The 25,550-nt window shown below is 41.3% G+C and overlaps 1 protein-coding gene across 11 annotated transcripts in view; it reads right to left on the bottom strand.

Moving 5' to 3' along the window:
• The window catches only part of L3MBTL3 (L3MBTL histone methyl-lysine binding protein 3), a 58,436-nt gene extending 32,886 nt beyond the window's left edge, over nt 1–25,550 (bottom strand). For 2 of the 11 annotated variants that reach the window (XM_081187662.1, XM_081187663.1), the window contains exons 1-7: nt 12,799–12,904; nt 7,608–7,719; nt 7,023–7,182; nt 6,632–6,764; nt 5,469–5,553; nt 4,268–4,359; nt 434–538 (exon numbers count right to left, since the gene is read on the bottom strand). In XM_081187662.1, coding sequence (XP_081043788.1) covers nt 434–538; nt 4,268–4,359; nt 5,469–5,553; nt 6,632–6,764; nt 7,023–7,182; nt 7,608–7,719; nt 12,799–12,900 — 789 coding nt within the window. In that variant the 5' untranslated portion in view covers nt 12,901–12,904. The other 9 variants (XM_081187665.1, XM_081187672.1, XM_081187667.1 and 6 more) reach the window with 9 other exon arrangements.

Genomic DNA, 25,550 nt, shown 5'->3' with positions numbered 1-25,550 from the left:
AAGTGTTCTCAAACAAAATGTTGTAGCTTTTTATGAGATAACTTTACTTATTATCCTGAAAAGGGAAGCAATCAGAAGACATAGACACAATAGAAAAACAGATAGTAAGGTAGTATATGCACACTAGTCCACATGTGCATCAGGGTATATTGGGCATACACATGGTATATAAATGAGAATGCTGGTATTTCTTTTCAACACTACCTTCTAACCACTAACTTCTATTTTCTACCTCTCTTGATACTAGAAATGCAGTGAAGCTGACTGATGGGAGATTCAGCACAGATAAAAGGAAGTACTTTTTCACACAACACGTAATTAAAACTATGGAATTTGGTACCAAAAGGTGAGGTGATGGCCACCAGCTTTTATGGTGTTATTTCTAATCCCATTTTAAAGCTATTAATAACTGCTTGTCACTTCTGCTACTCACCTCAGCTACTGTAAGCACACAGTACATTGACTGGTGCTCAGGGTCCACTCCTTCTAGTTTCATTCCAACTTTGAATCCATTTTTGTTGTATGGGAAGGATTGATACTGGAAGAAAAAAAATATCAAATTTTCTAAGTTTAGCATGAACATTTCTAAAAGATAGCCAATGATTTTAAGGGGATGTGGCTCTCAGTCCTTCCAATGAACAGATCAAACTATTACTTATTTAAAACAAACCTACATAGAAGTTAAAAAATGCTTTATAATTTTGATAAATATAAAAAACTGTATTATAAATATGGGTCTCAGTCTGCCATGGATGTTCCCTGTAGTAGTTTCTCTCTCACATTCCAAGTCCATATTAAAAACTGCCGTGTATGTTGCTGATAGGAGTCCTTTTGCAATCACATGGGTTCAGATATTAAGGGAATGCAACATCCACAAAAGCCACTCACTCTTGTACTCATCTTGTTGTTTCCCTTCCTGTCTGTACAACTGATATATGGAACTCTGGGTCAGACAGAAGTGGTTGATTGATTTAAGTTATTTCCACTGTGAGCTGTGCCCAATGAAAATATGGAAGAAGTCTGGTGGCAGTGTGAGAAACCTGTACCAAACTTCTACCTCTGGACTCCTTAAACTTCTAAACAGATAACTAAAGTGCAAAGCAGTGATAATGTTCCCATGAACTAAACAAAATAAATTGAAGTTGAATAGATTATCTATGTAACTTTTCCAAGGATGATATCAAAAACAGGATTTTAGATTCCCACTGGTTCCTGCTTATCTCTGGGAAAAGTACAAGAATTAATGACATCTGACATAACTTTTCCATGTGCATCCTGCCTCATTCTCATTGTTGTTTGCTGCAGTAAAAATGGACTGAAACGCTGCAAAACCTTTGGGCTGATGCAGAAATATTATTATCCTCCATTAAGAAGTTGTGCGAAGGCCGCTAGATGATGCACTGAATTCCCCCAGTCTTCCTGCCCATCTCTAGAATCCAAAATCCCTCCACTCTTTCAGTTTTAATTTCTGCCAAGTGCTATCTCAGCTTCAATATTAGCTGTTGTTAGAGATAATCAACTAACCAGAATTAGAAACCACTGCAATAATAAAAATGGAACTGCAGTTAAAGCTTCCCTACAGATGTAACAGTTTGAAAGCATGTCAAAGTATAGGTAGATAAACAGGTACCGCTCTGGCAGGAAGGTAAACGGCGTTTCCGTGCGCTGCTTTGGTTCACCAGAAGCGGCTTAGTCATGCTGGCCACATGACCCAGAAGCTGTACCAAGAAAGCGAGATGAGCGCCACAACCCCAGAGTTGGTCACGACTGGACCTAATGGTCAGGGGTCCCTTTACCCTTTACAGATGTAACAAAGTACCCTACAGATGTAACAAAGTACCCGACAAGTAACAAAGGCGACAAATATTCTAGGCTGCATCAACAGAAGTATTCTGTGCACATCAAGAGAAGTAACAGTACCGCTCTATTCTGCCTTAGTCAGACTACACTTGGGAGTACTGTGTCCAGTTCTGGGTGCCACAGTTTAAGAAGGATATTGACAAGCTTGAACGTGTGCAGAGGAAGGCAACAAAGATGATCAAGGGTCTAGAAAGAAATCCTTAAGAGGAATAGTTGAGGAATTTGGGTATCTTTAGCCTGGATAAGAGGTGAGTGAGAGAAGATATGATAGCCAAGGAGAAAGCTTGTTTTCCTCCTGAACTGGAGGGCTGGACCCAAACCAATGGATTCAAGTTATAAGAAAGGAGATTCCAACTTAACATCAGGAAGAACTTTCTGATAGTAAGAGCTGCTTGACAATGGAACAGACTCCCTCGAAATGTGGCGGACTCTCCTCCATATATATATAATAAAGCTGTTTAGAAACCGAGTCAGCAATACAATCAGTCAACCAACCAACCATTACAAGCTTACTGAAACAAATTGGTTTTCAGCAATATCTAAAAGAACACAATAAAAGGCCAAATGCACCTCAGTTGCAAGGGCATTCCAGAGTTTCAGTGTAACCACTGAAAAAGTTACGGTATATCTCTCATGCAAAGTAGTTCTTAACCATCCATGAGAATTTTTTTTGAGAAGACCTAATCTCAGCTCATTACAAGACAAATTAAACACACACTAATGCAATTACCAATTGAATATTTACCATGTAAAACATCATATCATCATCAACAACAACTTTTATTGTGCTAGCCATAGGAAAAACAGCAATAACCATAAAAATCATCAGGCACCACACATACAATATAAACCATGGTCACAACTACAAAGATTGTTTGTTGCATAAAATAGAAGATTCTCTAGTAAAATGTGCCAAATTAAATATCTGAATACCCTTTGCAGTTGACCGCTATTTTATCTAGTTCTTCCCTCCTGATCTTCTTAGCTGCCAACGCAGTGCTACTTTATAAGCTACAAAGTCATCAGTATCATTCAGCAGCCATTTCACCCTTTCCACCCTATTCAAGTGAGTTCCATTCAGAAACAGGGGTTTTATGAATCTGTCTCTTGGGTCTATATATAACGGACACTGCAATATATAGTGGCACAGGTCCTCCACACAGGATTGCCCACACAGACGAAGTCTCTCTTCATAATGTACTTTGCCGTAGCGTCCATCCAACACCGCCAAGGGCATCAATTGGAATCCTAATTCTGTGAAAGCGATTCTAAGCATGGCAAGTGGGATATTTGACAGGTAACTGGCCCGGGTATGCTCTGTTTTAATAAGTGGGAACCATGGCGAACTCTTGGTAGAAGCCATCATGGTTCAATCCCTTTCTGCATCGGACCTAAAGAGACAACCTCTTAAGTGCCTCTTGTTCATCTCCATAGTCACCTGAAAATCTTGTAATTGATATTGGGACAAGAGGCGCTGGATACTGTCCTTCCAACATTTAGTCTGTTTCTGTTCTGTGTGTGACATAGCGGGGAGTATCACCTCCGAAAGAAATTGAAGTCTTTTCATATAATTTAAGCACAGGTAATCAATTCTAGCCTGTATTGTTGTCACGTCAGCTTCAACGCAGAGAAGAGCAGCTGGAGTCCCGCTGGGGAGCAGGAGCACTTTCCTGAGGAATTTGTTCTGCACTGTTTCTAAGGCTTTGTTGGCATTTGGGTCCTTGCCCCATATTGCTACTCCATGAAACATCTGGGAGACCACTTTACTGGCAAAGATTTTCAACGCAGGTTCCAAAAGCTGACCGCCCGAGGTAAAACAGAATTTCATTAACGCCCCACAAGCTTTCTGTGCTTTGAGTTTCGTAGCCTCAATGTGCCCCTTCCATGATAGTGTCTCAGCGAAAAGAATACCCAGATATCTGAAGCAGCGTATTTGCTCCAAGTTCTGCTGATCCATTTTCCATTTGAATCTGGGACTACGCTTCCCAAAGACCATAATTTTGGTCTTGAAGTAATTCACGACAAGCTCTTCCCGCTTGTAATACCTGCTGAAAGCTGTAAGCAAACTGTTAAGACGTAATCGGGAGAGTGATAGGAGCACCACATCTTTGGCGTACAGCAGGCAAGATATCTTCCTATTACAAATTGATAGGGCGGGGGCTTCCACCTGTGCTAGCTGTGGCACCATATAATTTATATAAAAGTTAAAAGGTGTGGGAGCCAGTATGCAGTCATATTATATGTGAACTGATTTAAAGTTTCATAAGCAAGCAAGCAAGCAAGCAAGCTAAAATGGTCATGCCAGCCATTTCAAACTTCTTCTATATTTGTACATGACACCTATTTTTTACCCGACACACAGGCCCCGTCTGCCTCAAAGAAGCAGTGTTTTAAGGTTTCAGCATACCTCTTTAAAAATCTTAGGTGGTGCTGCTATAGCCTTTTCTTCTTCCAAATACGAAGACCAACTCCATGTTTTCTTTGCCTTTGACATCAAAGCTGGAATTAGAAATTAAAATCTTAATGTAAGCACAGTCACAGCTTTGTACCAAATTATCTGCATAAGCAGTTGTATTATACTATCATTATGGTTGTAACGGTATGAATTACAGTTCTCTTACAGTATAATTCCATATGATTCAGATTTATGGTTAATTTCAGTGCTACTCCATTAAGGAGAAGACCAAAGCTACATTTTTCACACCGCTGATCAGCAGCTAGCAAAGATGGATGGCTATTGCCAAAGCAAAAATTGCAGATCACACTGTAGAAAGCTATGGAGTTAACCGGTACTTCCTAATCCTGTTGTTTTCCTCAAATACATGTATCCACTTTGCTAACAATCTGACTCTGTGGCAATTGATTTATACTGCTTTAGGCATCTCCTAGGATTTATTTATTACTGGTTTCTATAAATCTATCTTAACTTTCAGCATGTGGTTTAGATATGAAATTACTCCCAGGAGACACCAAGCAGGGCCTCACTTCTGGTTTTAAAATGCGTGTTCTAAAGAACTATTTGAACAATTTCACATATGTGAGACACAGAAATCCTTGCCAGTATTCAAGCAATTCAATTATCTTAATCTCATTTATAGTTCCACTTTAAAGCTCCCCCATGGAACAGTATAACAAAGCCAGAGCAGGAAGTTACTCAGCCAAGTAATAAAATGGAAGTAACTTGGAAGGATGGTACTCTTCAATCTCTTACTTTACAAAATGCACAGTATTTGTTGCATACAACGTCACAAATGAATTAAGATTTAGACTAGTGACTGAAAATGACCAACCCAGCTTTTTACAGAGAAACCAGAAATACACCAGCATTATTGTTATAGTAAAGGGCCAGTCTTTTCCAACACGTGACACATCATCCCAAATTTTTAGGTGTGCATCTAAGAGGTTTACATGCACACTGAAATACATAGTTTACAAACATGCATATCATACAAGGACAAATGGTCAGTGAGCAGGAATTGCCTATGGTTCCATTATGAGTGCACACTCAGTGTCCAACATGGGTTTGCTAACGTAACACAGAAGAGGCCCTTTAGATGGCAGAAACTGATGAAAACCTTATACTGATATGGACTCGCATATCAACTTACTCTGTTTTAGAACTGCCATCTCTCTTTTCCTTTTCCGTGTGGCTCTCTGAGAGACTCTTAGTATCCTCCCTTCAGGTTTCTCCTCCTAAATTGCAAAATTAAAGTATACTTCACTGAAGTAGCTTTGAAGGACACTGATTTTCGAAATATTTTTTTCAGGTTGCTCACTGCTGTTTTGTCATGTGTTCTCCAAGATATTACAGGGCAATCCTGTGAACATTTATTTGGAAGCAAGTCTATTCAGGTCAATGGGTCTGACTTCCTAATACGTGTGTTATATTAGAAGCTTATGAAATAAATGGAACAATAAGGTTTTAATAAGGTCCTGAAATGTGTGCTGGGGAGGCCCATGCATGGAATACAGTCTTTGTCTGACATACCCAGGAAAGACACATCCATTTTGTGCAGCAAAAAGAACTGTCTCCACCATCCATAACTGGCCCACTTTTTCTTTTCTTTTTTTAAGTTGAATTTCTGTCTCAGAGTGCCAGTGGAGAAATCCTGTCTATTTGTATTCATTCTGCTCAACCTTAGAAATAATTGATAATATAGTGGTGATATAGTGACTAGCAATGCTTTCATCCCACTGCCTGGAATCACTATAGTAAAGAAGCATGGAACAGCATGATAACTCAATATACATTTTTTGTTATTTTAAACATAAGAACAACAATGATAAAACAAGGTAACATAATTATTGACCTTGGTGGAGCTAATATTGAATACCAACCTGCTATACCAGAAAGGTTAGTTATCCCCCACAGGATAACAGTCAGACACCAGTGTCCGTAAAAGTCTTTTGAGCATTCCTAAAAGCTCTGGGAGTGTGCAGCAGCTCAAATAAATGCCTAGAGTCTATGGATGTAAACTTGCCTTTCTTTTCAAAACTCCCAGGCAACACTTGACCAACCTTAGGACACCAAAATATAAGGTTGGATCAGGCACAGCCGCCATAATCTCACCAGGACACTCACATATTTAAATAACTATTTAAATAGAAAAAAAGCATTCCATTTACATTTGCTAAACATTTCAAACACTCCAACCTTAAAAGCACAGTCATTTAAATGCATAAAGTTTTTGAATGACTGTAAATTGCCAAAACTATATTTACAACCACAGATCAGTTTAACCTAGAAACTTGTCAACTGGACCATACTAACCATTGCCTCATACTTCTTGACATTGTCTTCCATACAGTCTCCTTTTGAGGGCGATTTGGTTTTTCTTTTTTGAGTGCCCTTGGAACAGTCCTCATCATTGACTTCTGATACATCGTTGTCCTCCCTTTGCTCTCTATAATGAAAACAAAATAACAGGAGCTATATTAATTGTGATTTTGAAGAATACATTTTCTAAAGCCAAGTTTGTCTATCTCTTAAAGTTGTTTTTTTTTATAAAAAAAGAGGAATTGCAAGTGCAAAAAAAAGTATTTATAAACACCACAATTAATGCAAGCATACAATAGGCAGTCATTCGCAATAAGGCAAGTTCTTTTAAACTGCAGCACTCTTTACGCTAGTTATCACATTATTCACACATGCCAACTCTTACTTGTTTTTAATCTGATGTGCACATTTTTGGCTGCCAGATCTTTCTCCAGCTACAAAGTCCACTGTGGTTCCAGAATGAAAACAACGTTCACAGAAATGAGGCCCGTCAACCTTGCTAGCTTCCTTCAGTTTTTGTGGTACTTCTGTATTTTCTGAGAAGGCTATACAATGGAAAGCACAGCAAATGTTTCAGGCTGTAAATGGTGAAAACTAGCAGGCATATTTGTAAACCACACGAAGCAAAAGATGCCACTGAAGGATATGACTTACCCAAGACTTGCCAAGAATGAAATTGGCACATTTGTTCATGCTACTTTGAAAAAGTGCTTCAGGCTTTTAAACAACTCTGTGCTAACATTTCCTCAACAGCAGTCTAACTAGTATAGTAACAACTATCATTTCTACCAAGTGGTTTGCAGGTTTCAGAATTTAATTTGTTACAATATTAGCTATCTTTCAATATTCCAGAGCAGAAGCTAATATTAAAGAAAATGTCAGGAACAGCATCATAGTAAAACTTTAAGAATACCACCATTTTGTTCCGAAGACAGAAATTTGTCTTATCATGATTTATCATGATTCTGACCTTCTTGAGCAGTTGGCACCATCCAGGTTGTGGTAGCTGTAGCCTTCTTAACACTTTCCATCTCTGTTTCATCGGTGATTACTTCTAGGGCACCAAACTCATTCACACGAAACTAATTTTAAAAACAGGTAAGAATTAGAGGGGGGAATGTTGCTAGAAAGGTAAAGATCTATTGATGTTTAATCTATAATGGTTTGACACCTAATAGTTGACAGCCTCCATAATGCCTATTGACACCACTTGGTTAAAAAAGAGAGAAAAGTAAACAGACAATTCTACATTTCACCTCTGCAGGAGCTTCCTTCACATCCATGTTAATGTATATTAGCAGACACATGAAAAGCTGGGGATAGGACGATATCTGTGCCCATGGACCAAGACAGTAGCCTAAATTGCACGCTGCTTGTCAGGCCTGTTGCCCAAATGAGGCTCCCAAGAGGCATTTCTAAGGGGAACTTTTCTAGGGAAAGTGAAATCCTGAAGTATTACATGATCTTGAAACAGGGAAGCAATGAATGGAGGTTGAGAACATTTTTCACAGTTTGGATAATCCATAATCACAGATCACAGCCAAGCAAACAAATCCTAAAAAGTTATAGTCCACCACAAATCTTTTTTACTAGCTTGTTTGCCACAAAATCATGTTTGTTAATCATCTACAGGCTCAGTGACAGTCTAAAAGAAATAAAGTATTGAACTCTCTCTTGTTTACACGAGATTCACTGCCTAACTCCCTGTCTTTGACACAAGCCAGAGCTTTCCAAACTGTGTGTCATGACAGGTTAGTGTGTCAGCTGCAGTGTGTAGGTGTGTCATGCAAACGCTCCCCACGCTCCTTCAAGGGCTGGAAAGGGGTTAGTTTAACCTCCAGTTTGCTAGTAAAACTGAATTACTGTGTCGTAAAATGATGTAAAACTGAATTACCGTGTCACGAAATGATGCATGCCTAAAAAGTGTGTAACCAACATGAAAAGTTTGGAAAGCTCTGACACATGCAAACAGGCAAGTGGCTATTTACATGCCTGATCACAATCTTTTAAAATATGAAGTACTTCACAAATCAGACCTTCAAAAGAAAAAAACTATTGAACAGGAGTGAACACTATCAAATATGGAGAACTTACGGCTCTATTCTACGTTTTGGAAATTAATTTATAACCAAGCTATTTCCTGAGATATCACTGGTGGGCCATCAGTATTTGCTCAGACTATAGAATCACTTCTGCGTGAGCTGGATTGCTGGCAAAACCTCAACCCTTTTCAGTTGCTTACTCTATGTGTGTGCCCTCCACACAACCTGTTTATTAAGCATTCATCAATTTGTTTCTAGGAACACTGCTGGCTATTTAATGAGCATTATTTTTATTGGTTTATGGGGAGGTTAGATGATGATGTGTCAAAGCAGGTGTTATCTCACTTTCCAGTGTGTTTTCCTGTCACTTTCCTTACAGCAAAAAGTTCAGTATTTCGAGGAAGGTTTGCTGCCAAAAAACTGTGAAAACTGAATTTGTATGTGATATTATCTCATCTAAAGAGAGTGATAGTCTGGAAGTGATCCTCAGGCTCAGCAGCAGGAAATAGCTGAGGTACATCATACAGTGTAACATACACTGGGGATCAGAGGAGAGGCGTTTGAGGAGATCAACTGAGCAGCCAGTCTCTTCGTTTCCAGTTCCTACTATATACAGATAGGAAAACAGAAAAAGGGGAAAGAAAAATAGGTGCAAAAGGGGGGGATGCAGCCCACTAGTACCATCTAGTGGCCATTATAAACATGTATCATAATTCCATTAAATATATATTTGAGAATGAACTTTCTTTGAGGACCCTAACTCCTTCCATGCAAACAAGAGAAGAGAGGCAGTGACAGCTTTGAAAGTTTGTCAACCATCTACCACTTTTGTTTTGCCAATGTTCAATTTTAGACAGCAAGCTCCTCTGAGGAGCCTGTTGTCTTATACTAGGTAAAGCTCAATGCTCACTGATGATGACATCATCATCATTACCACCATCAATTTAAGATCACAGGAGCAAGAAATGGGGAAAGTGGACATATATACATAGTTTTATTTTTCACTTTTTGCTCATGAATGGTAAAATGGAAAACCTTTTCTTACATATTTATTTTCTTACATATTTATCGCCTCAAATAGTGTCTCAATCATTTCTATAGGTATACTTTCCTCTCCCGGCAACTCCTTGTTGGAAAAGGAACTCTGGGACCCACACTCAAGCAGATGCGCGAAAGGGGAAATGCCAGGGCCTCAAAATAGTGTGTGGTACTTCAACTACTATCCCCGTTTCCTGAAAAGCAGGGTGGGTGGGTGGGTGGGTGCTGTGAGAATAAACCTGCTTTGTTTCAAATCACTTTTTCATGTTGCTGTTTACACCAATGAGGTACGAGGACCTCTTCACCCAATGACCATTATGTAATTTGTGCCAGCACATCAAACTCTGCATGTGCTGTCATGTGTGCATGTGCAAGGGCTGCCTGAATGTAGTCACCTCAGGTAAACAGTGACTTCCTTTTCCTAATCAGATGGAAGCTTGTTTGAGGGAAAGAGCATCAAATGGGAATATTTGCTCATTCCCTCCCTTTGCTGTAGGACAGAAGGTTGCAGCTGTTGATCACTCCCCCAGAGTCTTCCCTGGTTGGTTGTTTTTACTCCTCCCTCCCTCTCATTGCCTTAACTTCTCTTTTTTTCTCTGATTTTTTTCAAACAACTGTCCTCAGAACTCTCTCAATTTCATCAGACAAAAACTCTTCAATCCCTTAATAAACAAAAAAGGGGTTGTGTTCAAGGATCCCAAAGGCTTTCATTTCATAATTTACTATTAAGGCCCTAAGGAGGCATTTCTTTCCTTTTAACACATTTCCTTCATCCACCTTTCTCGAGCTAATCCTGAAAGCCAGTATGTGTTCTCAAGGTCAGCACTCAAGCAGTGCTAATAGATCACCATCAGCAATATAAGTAATTGATATTAATAAGGCTTTCCAAGAAAAGAAGCGGAATAACTGCAGGTAGTATAAAACCAGGTTTGAGTGGACCTTTGTCTCTTCCTTCACCTGCAAGGCCATTAGGTTCTCCATCTGCTCTTTCCGGGCAAAAAAAAACTGGGTATATGTATTTTCAGGAGGATTTAAAAATTAACCCATTCACTTGTTTGGATGCAATGATAACATACTGGGCACACTTGTAATTTCCACTTTGAAAATATGGCACTTGAGAGGCACAAAAGCCTAAAATACTCCATATACTGCCTCTCCACCAGGAAGCAATTTTAAATTATTGCAGCTTGTCCAATTTGATAGAAGCACTTGAATCCAGAGGTGATGGTGATTGTGTGCACTCATCAGAGTGATTCAAAAAAGCAGAGTACTTCACATTTATATATGCTCTTCAGCTTAGAAGATATCAACTCTTCTAGTCCTCTACACGGCACACAGCAATTGTAAAGCACTGAAGTGTTTCTGATTTGAACACGCTGCTTAGCCTGCCAAATGGAAAAGTTCCAAACCTCGAAATCCTGCACTAGACTATGATTGTCTCACATGTGAAGATCCCTTTTCTCCCCCCCCCAATTTGTACATTTATTTAAAAATATAGACTTGAAAAGAAATCACAGTGTAGAATGTTATACACAAATCTGAACAAGCCCACAAAACTTCAATTTGCTTGCAAACAATCTTCAAACTGGAAAAATGGGTCAAGGCAAAGTATAAAATTGCTTACTATAAATAACACAACACTCAGCACTAAAATATTTCTGGTCTTGTGCAAATTTTTTAGAAGAAAACATTCAAAGGGCTTGCAATTCAGTGTAAAGATCTACCTACTGATAAGAAAATCTCTCTTGCAAAATGGTTTTCCTCTTCATTACTCTTCAATTGCAGCCAGGAAGATATTTACACCTAACTGCAAGGCTAGAATGGTTGGTGATGTGACCGTAAGGACTTTCTCAGTTGCCCCGTGTGTGCCTGAGTTCAATTATTTGAGTTATCAGAAGCAATCTGCTGTAGATCAAACTGCTGATCAATTATGATTCAAATCAAATTATGATTCAAATCTTGAGTTTCTTCAGGTGCCTCTCTCTTCTATGATTCTACTAAATATTTCCAGGGCAGACTCCAGAACATGGCAACATGGGCATTTCCTGCAGTCCTCAATGCCCTCTCCAATCTTTGAAAGGAGAACCCAAGAACATCAGAAGCAGTTATTTGTGAATTCTCTGTTTGCACTCCCCATCTCTTTCAGGTGAAGGGCGACTTCAGAGGGCTTTCACAGAGCCAGAAAGAGGCATTTGAGAATAGAACAGTACTGTACTGAAAATTGACTTGCTTTTCCCAGAACGTGGTTGCTATCTCCCATTGCTGCTGTTTGTGGACATTGGTCCATTATGATAAGGTACATACGGCTGGAAGCTAGGGTTTCTTCCTACTACCACTTGCCCTGAGAAGACGCCATACAAAGGTTCACAGATCAAAGATATACTGGAGAGCTAGCAAGGACTGAGAAACTGTCCATGGGGCACCTGTCCATCCTGCTGAGGGTATCTGCCATCGACACCATACAACATCATCTATATAAATACAATAATAATAATCTACTACAATGTCCTTTCGGACTCAGTATATGCGCTGAGAATTAGGAGTCCTGTGCTTTGTTCATTATTCTGTTCCTCCTCAGCAAACAGTTTCAGAAAGCAAGGCTGGAGGCTGTTATTTTGTCCCATGGCAATTGAGCACTGGACTGCCACAATACTCTGTTTGCTATTTAACACAAACATATCACAAGAGGAAGATTTTGGACTGAATGAGGCCAAAGAAACTCAAATTCAGTCCAGTCAGGAGATAGGAACTGTTGGTGGATGGTTTGATGAATGTATGAGGTGCTGTTCAACTTATTCTGGGCAGGGTTGCCTTCCCACTAAAGGAGCAAGTCCACAGTTTGTGATTGCTGTTCAATATAGCCTATAATTTGGATGTCAAGTGCATTCATGATATGAAACATCTTTTACCAGTAAAGGTTGGAATGCCAGCTGTGGCATATCCTGGAGAGAGAGTTTTGACACACTTATCCATTCCCTGGTAACATCAAGACTTGCCCTTTATACAGCACTAAGTTGTATGTCTCTGCATCTATGGTTACATTACGTTTTTCAGAGCCTATTTAGGATTATAAAATGTTACCTTCAGATCACTTCCAGGCAAGGTACCAATTCCGTCCTTCCAGTCCATTACACTAAATACATCAAAGTCTTGCCCACTTCCACTAGAAGTTGGTTCATTCATGGTGCATATACTGTAAAATAAATAAGACAGGCGATATGAAAATGATATCTCTGATCCAACATACCCTTAATTGTCTGTATGCCTACATAAACAGAAAAATGAAATTGTGGTGGCTTTTTTCTTTTTCTTTTGTGAATGGGGTGGGTGGGTAGGTAGGGAAACAGCACACAAACCCCATCCTGAGGGACAGTCTTTCTATTTGTGTCTTTGTACTTTATTATACTTTTTTAAAAAATTCTAACATTTTAATAAAAAATCGGATCCACTTCCGCAAAATGTTACATTTGAACCACTTTCACACCATACATCACATGATTTTCAATCATCGTTTCACCTGCCCCACTTTATAACCTATTGTAAATAATGTCAAAATTCAAAGCTAATCAACACTTTTATTAAAACCAGCCAAAAATAACAAAATACCAAAATAGTTTTTGAGTTCACCAAAGGTCCTAATCAGGCTGGATATTAAGCAAGATTTTTTTGGGGGGGGGCAGGGGAGTGGATGGAAGAGAGAGGTACAGTAGAAAACTGGACTAGATGGTGATGCCGCAAAGTCTAAATTTAGCCAGAAATAAGAGGATGGAGGATAGGAAGAGATAGCAGATTTAATCGGATTAGGCTCTACTAGGTGCTGTGTAGGTTTCAGGTTGCACCTAGGACTGCTGGGAAAATGAAAGAAATAATGGTTCCAATTTCTGAAAATATAAAATCCGGCAGTTGCCTGGATTTTGGCCTTAAGTGAAATACATCTGGCATAACACTTAAAATCTATATCTAACTTTGCTAATATCAAAACTGTCACATTTCTAGTTATCTGCATTCTCCACCTGTGTGTTTTGCTTAAAGCTGGAAACAAATATGGATAACTACTGGGTTATATAGTTGACTGGGATTTAAAAGTCCTATGTAAAGCAGTTCATCCAAAAATGAGCCTCTTCTAGTTTTCTCTAATGCTGTTTCAGAGAGTTTCCCAACCCTCAAGCAGCAAGAAAGCACCTATGATAAAGCCATGGTGCTACTTATAATAATAATAAGAATTTATTATTTGTTCCCCAGCCACTCTGGGCAGCTTCCAACAGAGAGTAACAATACTTGCCACTGTAATAATAATTTTAAGATGCTGTTGCTCGTGGACTTATAAAATAAGCACCAGTAACAGAGTAGAATACATGGGAAATGTTGGGCATTAGAGAAGAATTATCCCAAACCCAACCTAGATGAAGATTATATTGTTCCTTCACATGAACTCTCCAGGTCATACTCGAGTGTTCCTTCACTTGAACAACCATAATGTAAAAGCCAGAAACTCCTGGTGACAACAATTTCCATGATTTTGGAGACTGGAAACTGTGCATCTAAATTGCAGAAGTTACAACAGCCAAGATCTGTAAACTCCCCACGCAAATAAACTCCCACCAAACAATGGACCAGAAGGGACTCTTCCCACACTTCTAGTTGAAACTACATGAACTTTTTCCCTTTAGGGGAAAAATACTAGATCATGGAATGCTGTGTGCTTCATGGTGGTGAAGCTGAGGCTAAAATCCTATGCATGCTTTCTGGGAAGTAAGTCCCAGTACAGTGGTACCTTGGGTTACATACGCTTCAGCTTACATGCGCTTCAAGTTACAGACTCCGTTAACCCAGAAATAGTGCTTCAGGTTAAGAACTTTGCTTCAGGATGAGAACAGAAATCGTGCTCCGGCGGCGCGGCAGCAGCAGGAGGCCCCATTAGCTAAACTGGTGCTTCAGGTTAAGAACAGTTTCAGTGTTTCCTGCTTGGCAGGGGGTTGGACTCGATGGCCCTTGTGGTCTCTTCCAACTCTATGATTCTATGATTCTATGATTCTATGATTCTAGGTTAAGAATGGACCTCCAGAACAAATTAAGTACTTAACCCGAGGTACCACTGTAGATGCAATACGACTTGTTTCCAAGTTAAAATATAGAGATACAAAATCTATTTATCCTCAAAAACAGATGATACAGTCGAGAGGACTAAGTTCAATAGAACTAGGTCCTATTTAAACCTAAAGGTAAAAAAGGTAAGGGACCCCTGGATGGTTAAGTCCAGTCAAATTCAACTATGGGGTGCAGCGCTCATCTTGCTTTCAGGCTGAGGGAGGTGGTGTTTGTCTGCAGACAGCTTTTCGGGTCATGTGGCCAACATGAATAAACCACATCTGATGCAATGGAACACCGTAATGGAAGCAAGAGAGCACGGAAACACCATTTACCTTCCCACCGCAGCAGTACCTATTTATCTACTCACACTGATATGCTTTCGAACTGCTAGGTTGGTAGGGGCTGGGACAAAGCAACAGGAGCTCACCCCGTTGGGGGATTTGAACTGCCAACCTTATGTTCAGCAAGCTCAAAAGGCTTGGTGGCTGCCAACATGGTTCCACTGCTTTTGGTAGATCTTACTCACTAATAACTTGAGCTAGACAAAAAAACAAATAAACAAAAAACCCTTTACGATCTGCAATTATGTCTCTCAAAACAGTTAAAAGCAGAAATACCTATTATCAACAGATGCAACTGGTCTTCAAATGTCATTCAATATAGTAGAAATGATGTTACCCTTATGGCCTTTTCTCTTGTTCTCAGCTTGTTTGCTTCTCTCTCTTTTTCTCCTCCCTTCCACATACACACTCACGTTTATGTTAGTTTTTAGACTTTGTATGGCTGAAGGAAAGGGGCTATTCAGGACTACTTGTTCCTATGCTAAATAATCACCATCTTCAGCACCGCAGTACCACTTACCCAGCTTTTCTTTAGAAAGGCAGGAGAGAAACAACAACATAGCTAACCTGTTGCACCAAAGCTTTTACACTCCCCAAGTAGTTATCGCCACCACACAGCCCAAATATCTGTGATTAGAACTTGTAAGACTATCCCACAATGGCTTAAATGGCATAGAAAACACTTTGAAATGATTGCCTGGACAAGCTCTTATAGTTATGACTCATGATCAGTGTAGTAAGTCGATCTGAAAAATATCTAGCAGCTATTTGCTGAGGGGGGAAAAACTATTCTATCTTTATTTTTGCTTTTTTATCTCAAATTCTGGGCCTAGGTTTTTCTGACAGACAAGGCAGAAGAATGAACCATCCTCTTTCACAATGAATATTAACTTTGATTAAGCATGTACCAAAGCTCAATACATATTGGATACACATCCAATCCCCAATTATGCTCTTTTATTCAACTGTATTTGCCGTTATAAAGTGCAGTACAGTATATTTTTCTGCCATATGCATTATATATAATTGACAATAATTTTAACATAAACTGAAAATTCCAGGCTTCCAAAACCAGATAAAATGCTTTAAGTATCTATAAGCAGGCAAAATAACCTCTGAAACCATTGAAGCCTGCTTGCACAGTGAAGGAGGCAAATTCTGAAAAGAAGAACTTTTAACTAAACAGCATTCTCTTATAGAAAACAGAATCTACCTCTGTTGATATCAGCTCAAACGGTACCTTTCAATATGTGAGTTTATAATGAAGATAACAAATTCTAGAAACACAGCCAGATACAGTGGTACCTCGGGTTACATACGCTTCAGGTTACAGACCCAGAAATAGTGCTTCAGGTTAAGAACTTTGCTTCAGGTTGAGAACAGATATCGAGCGGCGGCGGCACAGCGGCAGCAGGAGGCCCCATTAGCTAAAGTGGTACCTCAGGTTAAGAACAGTTTCAGGTTAAGAATGGACCTCCAGAACAAATTAAGTTCTTAACCAGAGGTACCACTGTATTATTAGACTTCCACGTCAAAAGGCCCGCAATATGCATATCCAATTTAAAAATCAAAATGTTTCCCTGGGAAAGGAGAGGAGCAAGGGGGAAACCGCTCGAATCCATGCTTGAAAACTGCAGGTCAAGCAGAAAACCACTCAGATCCGTACTCTCTAGGCATGAGACAAATAGTTGTGTGGATGAGTCCCAAAAGCAATTACGACTCTCTTCTTACAGTATCTGGTGGCCTCTTCTATACCAATGGCTACTCTTTTTGTTAAAACAAAAATCAGAGCTAAGCAATAAGAACCAACAAAAGTGTCAGAAAATAGCGAGCAAACTCTTGTGCTCCCCAGAAGTCTTGTTCAGGCTGGATGTTAAGTGATGTCATTTGCTAATTAATGCAGGTTAATGTAGACATCATCAAAAGCTGTTTGTGCTCATTTCACTGCAATCTTTTAACAGTTTGTATTGCTTATTTTAAATTTTTTTAAGCCACCTGAAACTTTGGGAGAAGTAATAACTTTCCCTTTTCACAGCACGTAACCTGAAAACAGTTGAACCATATACATTCTTATCTGAAAGTAACAGACAGGGCTCTACTTCTCCCTGCATCCATTTCTAATATATGGTTATTTAAATGTGCTAGAGGTAGAATGAAGGATACTTGGTGCAGACAAAGCACATGACAGCTGATCCTTTTTAAAAAAATTAACCCATTGTCACAGAAATAATTGCCTTTACGTGTATCTTCTCTTGGAGCCCATTATATTTGACCAAAAAAAAACACCCTCATTTTTAAATGGACTTGAATACAGAAAAGATTAAAGAACTTGGAGATTCAGATCTAAACATTCTTCTGCAAAGGTAGTAAGACTAACTAATGAAAGAAGTGTCTATAAATAGCAAATATCATAAAAATTATAAAAAGACTGTAGAAACTAGAGACTTAACTGTACGCTGCAGCTGCAATCTTAGACTCAGATGAGTGTGCTGGGCCCAGTATTCATGTAAGACCGCATCTGCACAGTGAGTTTGCAATAAACTGTTATTAAGCCTTAGATGACATACCAGTTAGGAAGCTAGATAAGAACTTTATTGTCTCTGTTAAACAATAACAGAACAGCAACTGGTGGATCCTGATTCCACCACTATACCACGTGCCACCTAGTGACTAAACTATATACAGTGGTACCTCTAGATACAAACGGGATCCGTTCCGGAGCCCCGTTTGCATCTAGAGGTAAACGTAACTAGCGACGGCACATCTGCGCATGCGCACATCACTTTTCGCCACGTCTGCGCAAGCGGCGAAACCTGGAAGTAATGCGCTCTGTTACTTCCGGTTGCCGAGGAGTGCAACTCGAACGCACTCAACTCGAAGCTTATTTAACCCGAGGTATGACTGTAATGACATTATCCACATTAAAGTCACAGCCTTTCTTAACATACTGTATTTTCCCGTGTATAAGACGCCCCCTTGTATAAGATACCCCCTACTTTTGGGGACCCCAAATTAAGTAAATGGGGGAAGATGGCCCAGGGATGTTGAGCTTTTTGGGGGAGGATTGCCAAAGTAGTTGAGCAATCACCAATCAGTCACAAAATTCTTGCACCAGCAGCCAATCCTAAGCAGCCCTTGCAGCAGCCGCCTTCAACCACCCAATCGCCACTGACAAGCTCCTGCTCACAGCTGCAACCAATCGCCCGTCCCACATATGCACTATCCTTGTATAACATGCCCCCCCCCCGATTTATAAGCTTATTTTAGAGTAAAAATAAAAACTTTTCTTATACACGGAAAAGTACGGTAATTTCCCCAAAATTTTCACTTTAATGTTTTCTATGTTTAGCAATACAGTGGTACCTCTGGTTAAGAACTTAATTCATTCTGGGGGTCTGTTCTTAACCTGAAACTGTTCTTAACCTGAAGCACCACTTTAGCTAATGGGGCCTCCCGCTGCCGCCGCGCCACTAGAGCACGATTTCTGTTCTCATCCTGAAGCAAAGTTCTTAACCCGAGGTACTATTTCTGGGTTAACGGACTCTGTAACCTGAAGCATCTATAACCCGAGGTATCACTGTACCATAAAGAAATACAATAATAAAATCTCATAAAAGTATAAGACAAATTGCAAACATATTCAAAATGCTGGTTGAACACAAATCAGCAACAATCACAAGTCTGACTGGGGAGGGAAGGTTTTCAGTATTTGCTGAAAGCCCACAATATCCATTAAAGCTCAGCAGAAAATTACTTTCAAGTAAGTCTGAAAATGTCATAGCTCAGTTTAAGAGCAGTTGCTTTGTATGCATAAGGTCCAAGTTCAATTGCTGGCATCCCTAAGTAGAGCTAGGGTATTACCCCATCCTGAAACACTGGAAAACCCCTGCCGATCTGTGTGGGCAATACTGAGCTAAATGGACCCACGGTCTCTTTCAATACAAGGTAGCATCCTATACAGAGAGTCCTGCTGCGCATATATCCAATTGTTTTGAGCATGCATAGCCAACAAGGAGAGGTAGCTGTTTCAACTAAGGAAAATGCAGGTTGCCCCACTTCATTTTGGTGCTGTTCTGGCCTTAACACTTACGAAACTCCCACGCCCATCCCTACCATGGATGTCATTCTTTTTTCACGGTGCCCACATGCCTCAGGCTTACAGTAACTAAGCAAGATGCTGCCCTAGGATGTGCAAGGAAGTCTTTCTTCAAGGTCCCTTTAATTTCCACCTTTTGGTAAAGCCAAAATACCCCTGGAGCAAAGAAAGGGGGGGGGGAGAAGGGCAGATTCACTCATGCAATAACTAAATCAGAAGTAGATTTATAGAAAACATATTTTTCTAATGCTTACAGTTGTGACAGGAAATGTTTTCCACTCTGAGGAAAAAGTTGAACATAGATTTCTACTGTAGTGATGCTGCTGCAAAGTTTTTCAGTGCAGGCCAACTTAACATGCAAACAACTTCAACTCAGCATTGAAAACACAGGAAACCAGACAGTCCCTCAAGCAATGGCTCGAAGCCCTCAAGGAGTTACTTCAGCTAGGTAGTGTTTCACTGCAACCTTGTAATAGTTAACTTTATACCAAGCTTTATCAAGACTGAAACAATATATGGGGGGGGGGGGTGTTTGTCAATGGAAGTTTTAACAATTCTTTGCCACTGGATCACAATTAGTTTCTGCACTCGGCATTCAGTTCCAGCCTGTTCTTTCTTCCTGCCAAATCCAGTGGAGTACCCAATGGAAAGCACTTACATTTTTGTATAATTTTAACAAGATTGTTTTGTTTTGAAACATCTCATTTCCTGAATTATTGCACTGCTCACAGACTTCCTCTTCAGCTGATTACCTTGTTCCTGAAGGATTAAATGAGAAAGTGTATTGCTTATGCTTTCCCTGTTCATTAATCACTATATTTTGTACTCTCTCTATTCTAACAACCTGTCTTCATAATTTCAAACAGGTGAAGTGTTAATGGAAATAAACTCATACTATCAGTCAGAAAACTTGTTTTGTCAACATACATCAGGAGAAGCCTGCCCAATTAAACTCAGTAACAGCTTAAGTACCAGACCCTTACAGCATAATAAACACCAAACTGTACTCAAACAATTCCCTATTCCGAAAAATGATCAGAATGTCAAATGTACAGTTATAAAAGTGATTAAATAAAGCTGACTTCAAAATGACAGCTGTGCTATAAACACCAACTAAGTACAGCTCTAAACTTCCCAAGAGATATGTCACAAGAGGTGAAAAGCTATCTTAATGTAATTTGTTTGATTCATTTAACAGTATACTGCAGAAAGGAAGTGAAGATACAATCATGCAGTCCCCTACCAGGAAAAACCAATACTTCCAGCACCACCAAAAGCTAAAATGAACTAGGATGTATCCAATAGAAGACAAGGGAAAGAGAACTCCACTATATCTACTATATGGGTTATTTATTTTTTTAAGAAACAGTGCCACAGAGTTGAGGTGGCAAACTCCCTTTAATCACTATCCAGGAATGCAGAAAAAACTGAAACAAGATACTCCACCTTGAATTTGGCTACACAAACATTAACAGCATATGAAGCATGCACACCTTTCCATATACATTTCTCTTTCCCCCAACCCCTCAAATATTTACAGAAGCAGAGATCGTACTCCTTATGCAATCACAAACAAAATTTTGACTAAAATAGTTAGCTCAGAAAAACAAAGATGGACTTAGGAGGTGAGTCAAGGAAACAGGTATTTTTATCAAAATTGGCCAGCATGCAGGGCATCTTTGAATGCTGTACATTAGAAAAGTGTTCAAAGACCTTCCTTGTCTGCCACTCATACATATTGTTGGGGTGGAAAGTTCCAAAACTTTAGGGGTACCTGGATGTGTGGCTCTTTACCATAAAAATATGTGAATCTTATTTAAAGCTATGAACCTAGCCTTAGGTTAGTCTAGGAGCAAGTGCAAGCTTGTGGTTTGTTTTCTACAAGCCATCCAACATGTGAGGGAGGCTTCCCAACTTTCCATATCCACACATCTGAAACATACCCCTGTATCTATGATTAAATGGGCACAATATGTTGGACATAACATAATGATGGCTGACTGGGAACAGTTATGGACCACAGGTATGAAATTCACGGCATGTAATGCCTTAAGAGAAAATTTAATGAAAATGATTTATAGGTGGTACATGACACCAGTCAAGCTTGCAAAAATTTACCATTTGCCCGACAATAAATGTTGGAAATGTAATGAGACTGAAGGTACATTCTTTCACCTTTGGTGGACATGCCCAAGGATTAAGACATTCTGGGAGATGATCTATAACGAAATGAAGAAGATATTTAAATACACTTTTCTGAAGAAACCAGAGGCCTTTCTCCTGGGCATGGTCGGCCAAATGGTGCCAAAGAAGGATAGAACTTTTTTATGTATGCAACAACAGCAGCAAGAATACTCATGGCGAAGAATTGACTGGCAGAATCCGAGACCAGGGAGAAGAATCGGTGGAAGAAGACTGGAAAAAATTCAAAGACTATTTACAGAAATACTGTAAAATTAATGAATGTTAGAAAAATGTTGGAATGAAGTTATATGGCTTTAGTAGAAATGTTATAAGGAATTAAGTATAAATAGATTAATAGAGTATTAAAGGGAAAAATAAGGTTAGAATGTGTTAAGATAATTATAGGATAGAAAACAGAGGAAGATGGAAAGGAATTGCTGAAACAATTAACAGAAGTGGAATACAAAAAGGGAGGTGTGAGGAGGTCGAGGAAATAAGTGAATGAAAGATAAGATATTGAAATTGTTTGATGTGTTTTAAAATGTTTTTTGTTTTGTGTTGTTAGTTTTATGTGTTAGTGTTCTGTAGTGTTTTTGTATTATATTGTATTGTTGTTGTTTTTTTGTAGTGTTGTGTTTAAATTGTTGGAAAATTAATAAATATTATTTATTTATTTTAAAAAAAGAAACATACCCCTGTATATTCTAGCCTCCTAAATGAATTTTAAGACTATCATTTCTGCAGGCCCTTCTATCACCTTAAGTGGTATGCTTCTAGCAACCAACAATTCCTCCATCAGAAGAAACTTGAATGAAGTATAGCAGATGCCTGCAAAGAAAATCCTACAGTTATCATAAAACTATTCATTGAAAAAAACTCATTTTTATTTACAGCCAAAGGCGATCTGAAGTTGTCCTGTATCAACAGAAATGCACTAGACAGGAAAGTGAAACTGACTGATCTAACACTTTTAGGAAACCGATGTGAAAAGAGGGGGGAGAAATGAATACACTCATCTTCACAACTATCAGATGTGTTTATTATGTTCGGTGCTGAGTATTCAAAATGAAAGAGTTTAGTCTCATAATAATCCTAAGAAACATTCTTCATTATATATCTACATTTCATATAGATCAGAAAACACTGTAATAACAGAAATGGTATGGAAGGGGGAAGCAGCAAAAAAACCGTATCTTCAAACCATTCCTTTGGAGTATACCTCACCAAATCCTGAACTCTGAAGTGCAATCACGGCAAAACTTGGAGGCCAGAATTTGAACTTTCATCCCCAGGGTGGATACCTCCGTTCCACCAGTAGGGGTCCCTCCTTGGCCAGTTTTGGAATAGCGTATTTTGCTGCACTTGAAACTTTTCTGGAGAACACTGTGATCGCTCAGGATACTACATATTCTCTCGCTCCCCCCGCCCTCCTAAAATTAAGAAGAGCGGCGGAAGGGGTCGAAGAGAGGCGCAGGTCCTTCCCATGCAACTTCACGGCGCAACGAAGCCACTGTAACAAAAACTACCAAATTCAAACTACGCTTCAGGCTACAAAACAGGGCTCTCCCCCCCCCCAGCCCCCTGCCCAGGTTCTCCGTTCGCCTCCTTTGGTAAAAGAGCAGAAAGTACCGCGAGCCAGCTTTCCGAGGGGGCTCCTGAAATAACCTCGACGCCTCCACTTTCTCTGAAAGGAAATGCCCAAGGGGAGGGCGGCGAGGCCGTGGCACGGCGAGCAAAAGGTATATAAACGTGTGGGAAAGAAAAGAGAGAAAGAGAAAAAGAGAGAGACCGGCTGCCCCGGCTGAGGAAGTTGCATAATAAGAGAAAGGCACTGCTCTTGTTTGTTAATCGGGTCCCGTTTTTTTCTTGCGGAGCCTGCGACGGAAACCGGGAAGGGGAGGTTGCCTAAAACAAACTCGAGTCATTTTTTGTTTTTTACCCTTCTCTTCCCGTACTCCCCACTTTCAGGAAGGGCCGGGACTGTTCTCTCTTCCGAGGGGAGAAGAAACGGTTCTGGGTTCTTTCCCTCTCTGGATTAGTTCTCTTTCCCGAGCTCGTAAGAGAGAAATCACCCTCCTTGAGGAGAAGGCGTCTCCTTTCTCTCTCTGTTTCTGGTCTCTCAGCCCGGCCCCCTTTCACCCACCCTTAGCCAGGCGCTTCTGAGAAGGTCCCCTTTGGAGTTGGCTCGGCCCTTTCAAAGTTTTCTCCTCACCCACTTCCTCCTTCTGCTGTGCGCGTGTGAGAATAAAAGGGGAGGGGGCTCCGGGAGAACACCCCCACCCACCCACGCACCTCCTGCTATCTTCCACAGCAACATACCACAGAGCAGGCTTGAGTCCCCCGCCCCCCCCCCACACTTACGGACCCTCAGTTATGGGGAGCTCGGGCCGAGCGCCTTCCCATCTCCCCCACGAAGAGCTTGGAACAAGTGTGTCAGTTTGCAGCTCATCATGGGTAAAGGGCTACTACAGGAAGCGGGGAATATAGAGGCAAGCGGGCGGCGTTGTTGCAGAGTATTGGGAACCCGGGTGTGCTGCTAGCTTGGCGTAATTCACACGAGCCACGTTCATGTGATGCAAACACACCTCTCCCACCCTCTCACACACACGCGCGCGCAAAAGAGAGAGAAAATCCCCGCATCTCCCACGGGGGTTTATTTGCTGCCCCCAATCCCTACCTATGTTTACACTTTAGTGAGAAGGCATGCACGGGGAGCAAGAGTTCCCCCCACCCCTTCCACACACGCTCCCTCCCACTCCTAACTGCGAGGAGCGTCTCTGCTGCGCGTGTGGTGTGTGCGTGCGTGTGCAAAGTTTGCCCAAAATGGCGGAATTGGGGAGCTCAGTATTATATTTCTATATATCGGCACACACATGCACACGCCGCCGCCGCGCGCGCGCGCGCGCCCGCCACAAAGTCCAGAAGCTGCAAAGGGGAGACAAGAAGGAGGAGAAACAGTATTAATAATAATAAATAATAATAATCCTTTGACGAAAAAGAAGGGGGGGAACACACCCTCAGAAGCTGCCCGTGCGCGCTGATCCGAGCAGGCCTCCCCCGCTTCCCTTCTCCAGGAGGGGAGACACGACACACGTTACACATGCAACCGGTATATCCCGCTGCAGCCAAATCTGGGTGGGAAAAGTCCGTCCCTCCTCCTCCCCGCGCGCTTCCAGCCTCCATCCCTCCCTCGGCTGAGGGAACCCCGTAAACAAAAACGGAACGCGAGCGGCTGCGGCGGCCCCTCCGCAACCCGCACCCCTCTCTCCCCCAAATCCCTGTCGCGGCGGCGGCGGCGCCGTCCCCCTTCCCTAGACACTCCCGGGGAAGTGTCAAAAAACCCGGGCCGGCTCCCCAGTGGCGGGGCGGCAGGACGCCGCAGAACCGCCGCCGCCGCCCCCCTCCCTCCCCGCCGGTCTCCGCCCGCCAAGACGTGCGGGGCTGAGAAATGCCCTCCTCATTTCCACGGCCGCTCCAGCCTCCACCTCCTCCCTTTTCTCCCCACAATTTACCCGTCATATGTTGGGGAAGAAGCGAGCGGGGTGGGGGGCGCGGACGCCGAAGGCACCTCTCTCTCGCTCTCCCTCTCCCTCGCCCACTCTTTTGTTCCTCTTTCACTCTCACGCACTTAGGGGCTTTTTTAGGGAAGGAACCCCCCGTGGCCGACCCACACTCCCCGGCCACTTCGCAGGCGCCGGGCCACTTTCCCCCACCACCTCGGGTCCCATCCCCTGGGCGAGAGGCTGTGCTGGAACTCTTCCCTCTGCGCGCCCGCGCGCCCCCCCCCCGCACCTTTATGGAGAAAATTCTCTTCTATTTCTCTCCCCCCCCCCGCGCGCGCGCTCCTCCTCCCGGTTCATAAGGGAGGCAGAGGAGGTGCGCTTGCTTCCCTTTATCTCTCTCTCTTAACTTTCATCCTCAGCCAAAGGGAGGCAATGGAAAGGCAACCCCTCGGCGTTGTGCATTGCAGTTAATGGGTTAGCAATCAGGTCGGAACCAGGCGCTTCCTTACCCCCCCAAATTCTCTCTCTCTCTCTATTTTTTTTTCTCCGTCTCTCGAGGAGTCCTGACAAATATGGTCCAGGGCTGCGGGCACAAGTGAGCATGCGCCCGTAGAGTCA

Source organism: Podarcis bocagei (assembly GCF_964188305.1).
Source record: "Podarcis bocagei genome assembly, chromosome: 3".
NCBI lineage: Eukaryota > Metazoa > Chordata > Lepidosauria > Squamata > Lacertidae > Podarcis > Podarcis bocagei.
This window is presented reverse-complemented; position numbering and strand designations above follow the sequence as displayed.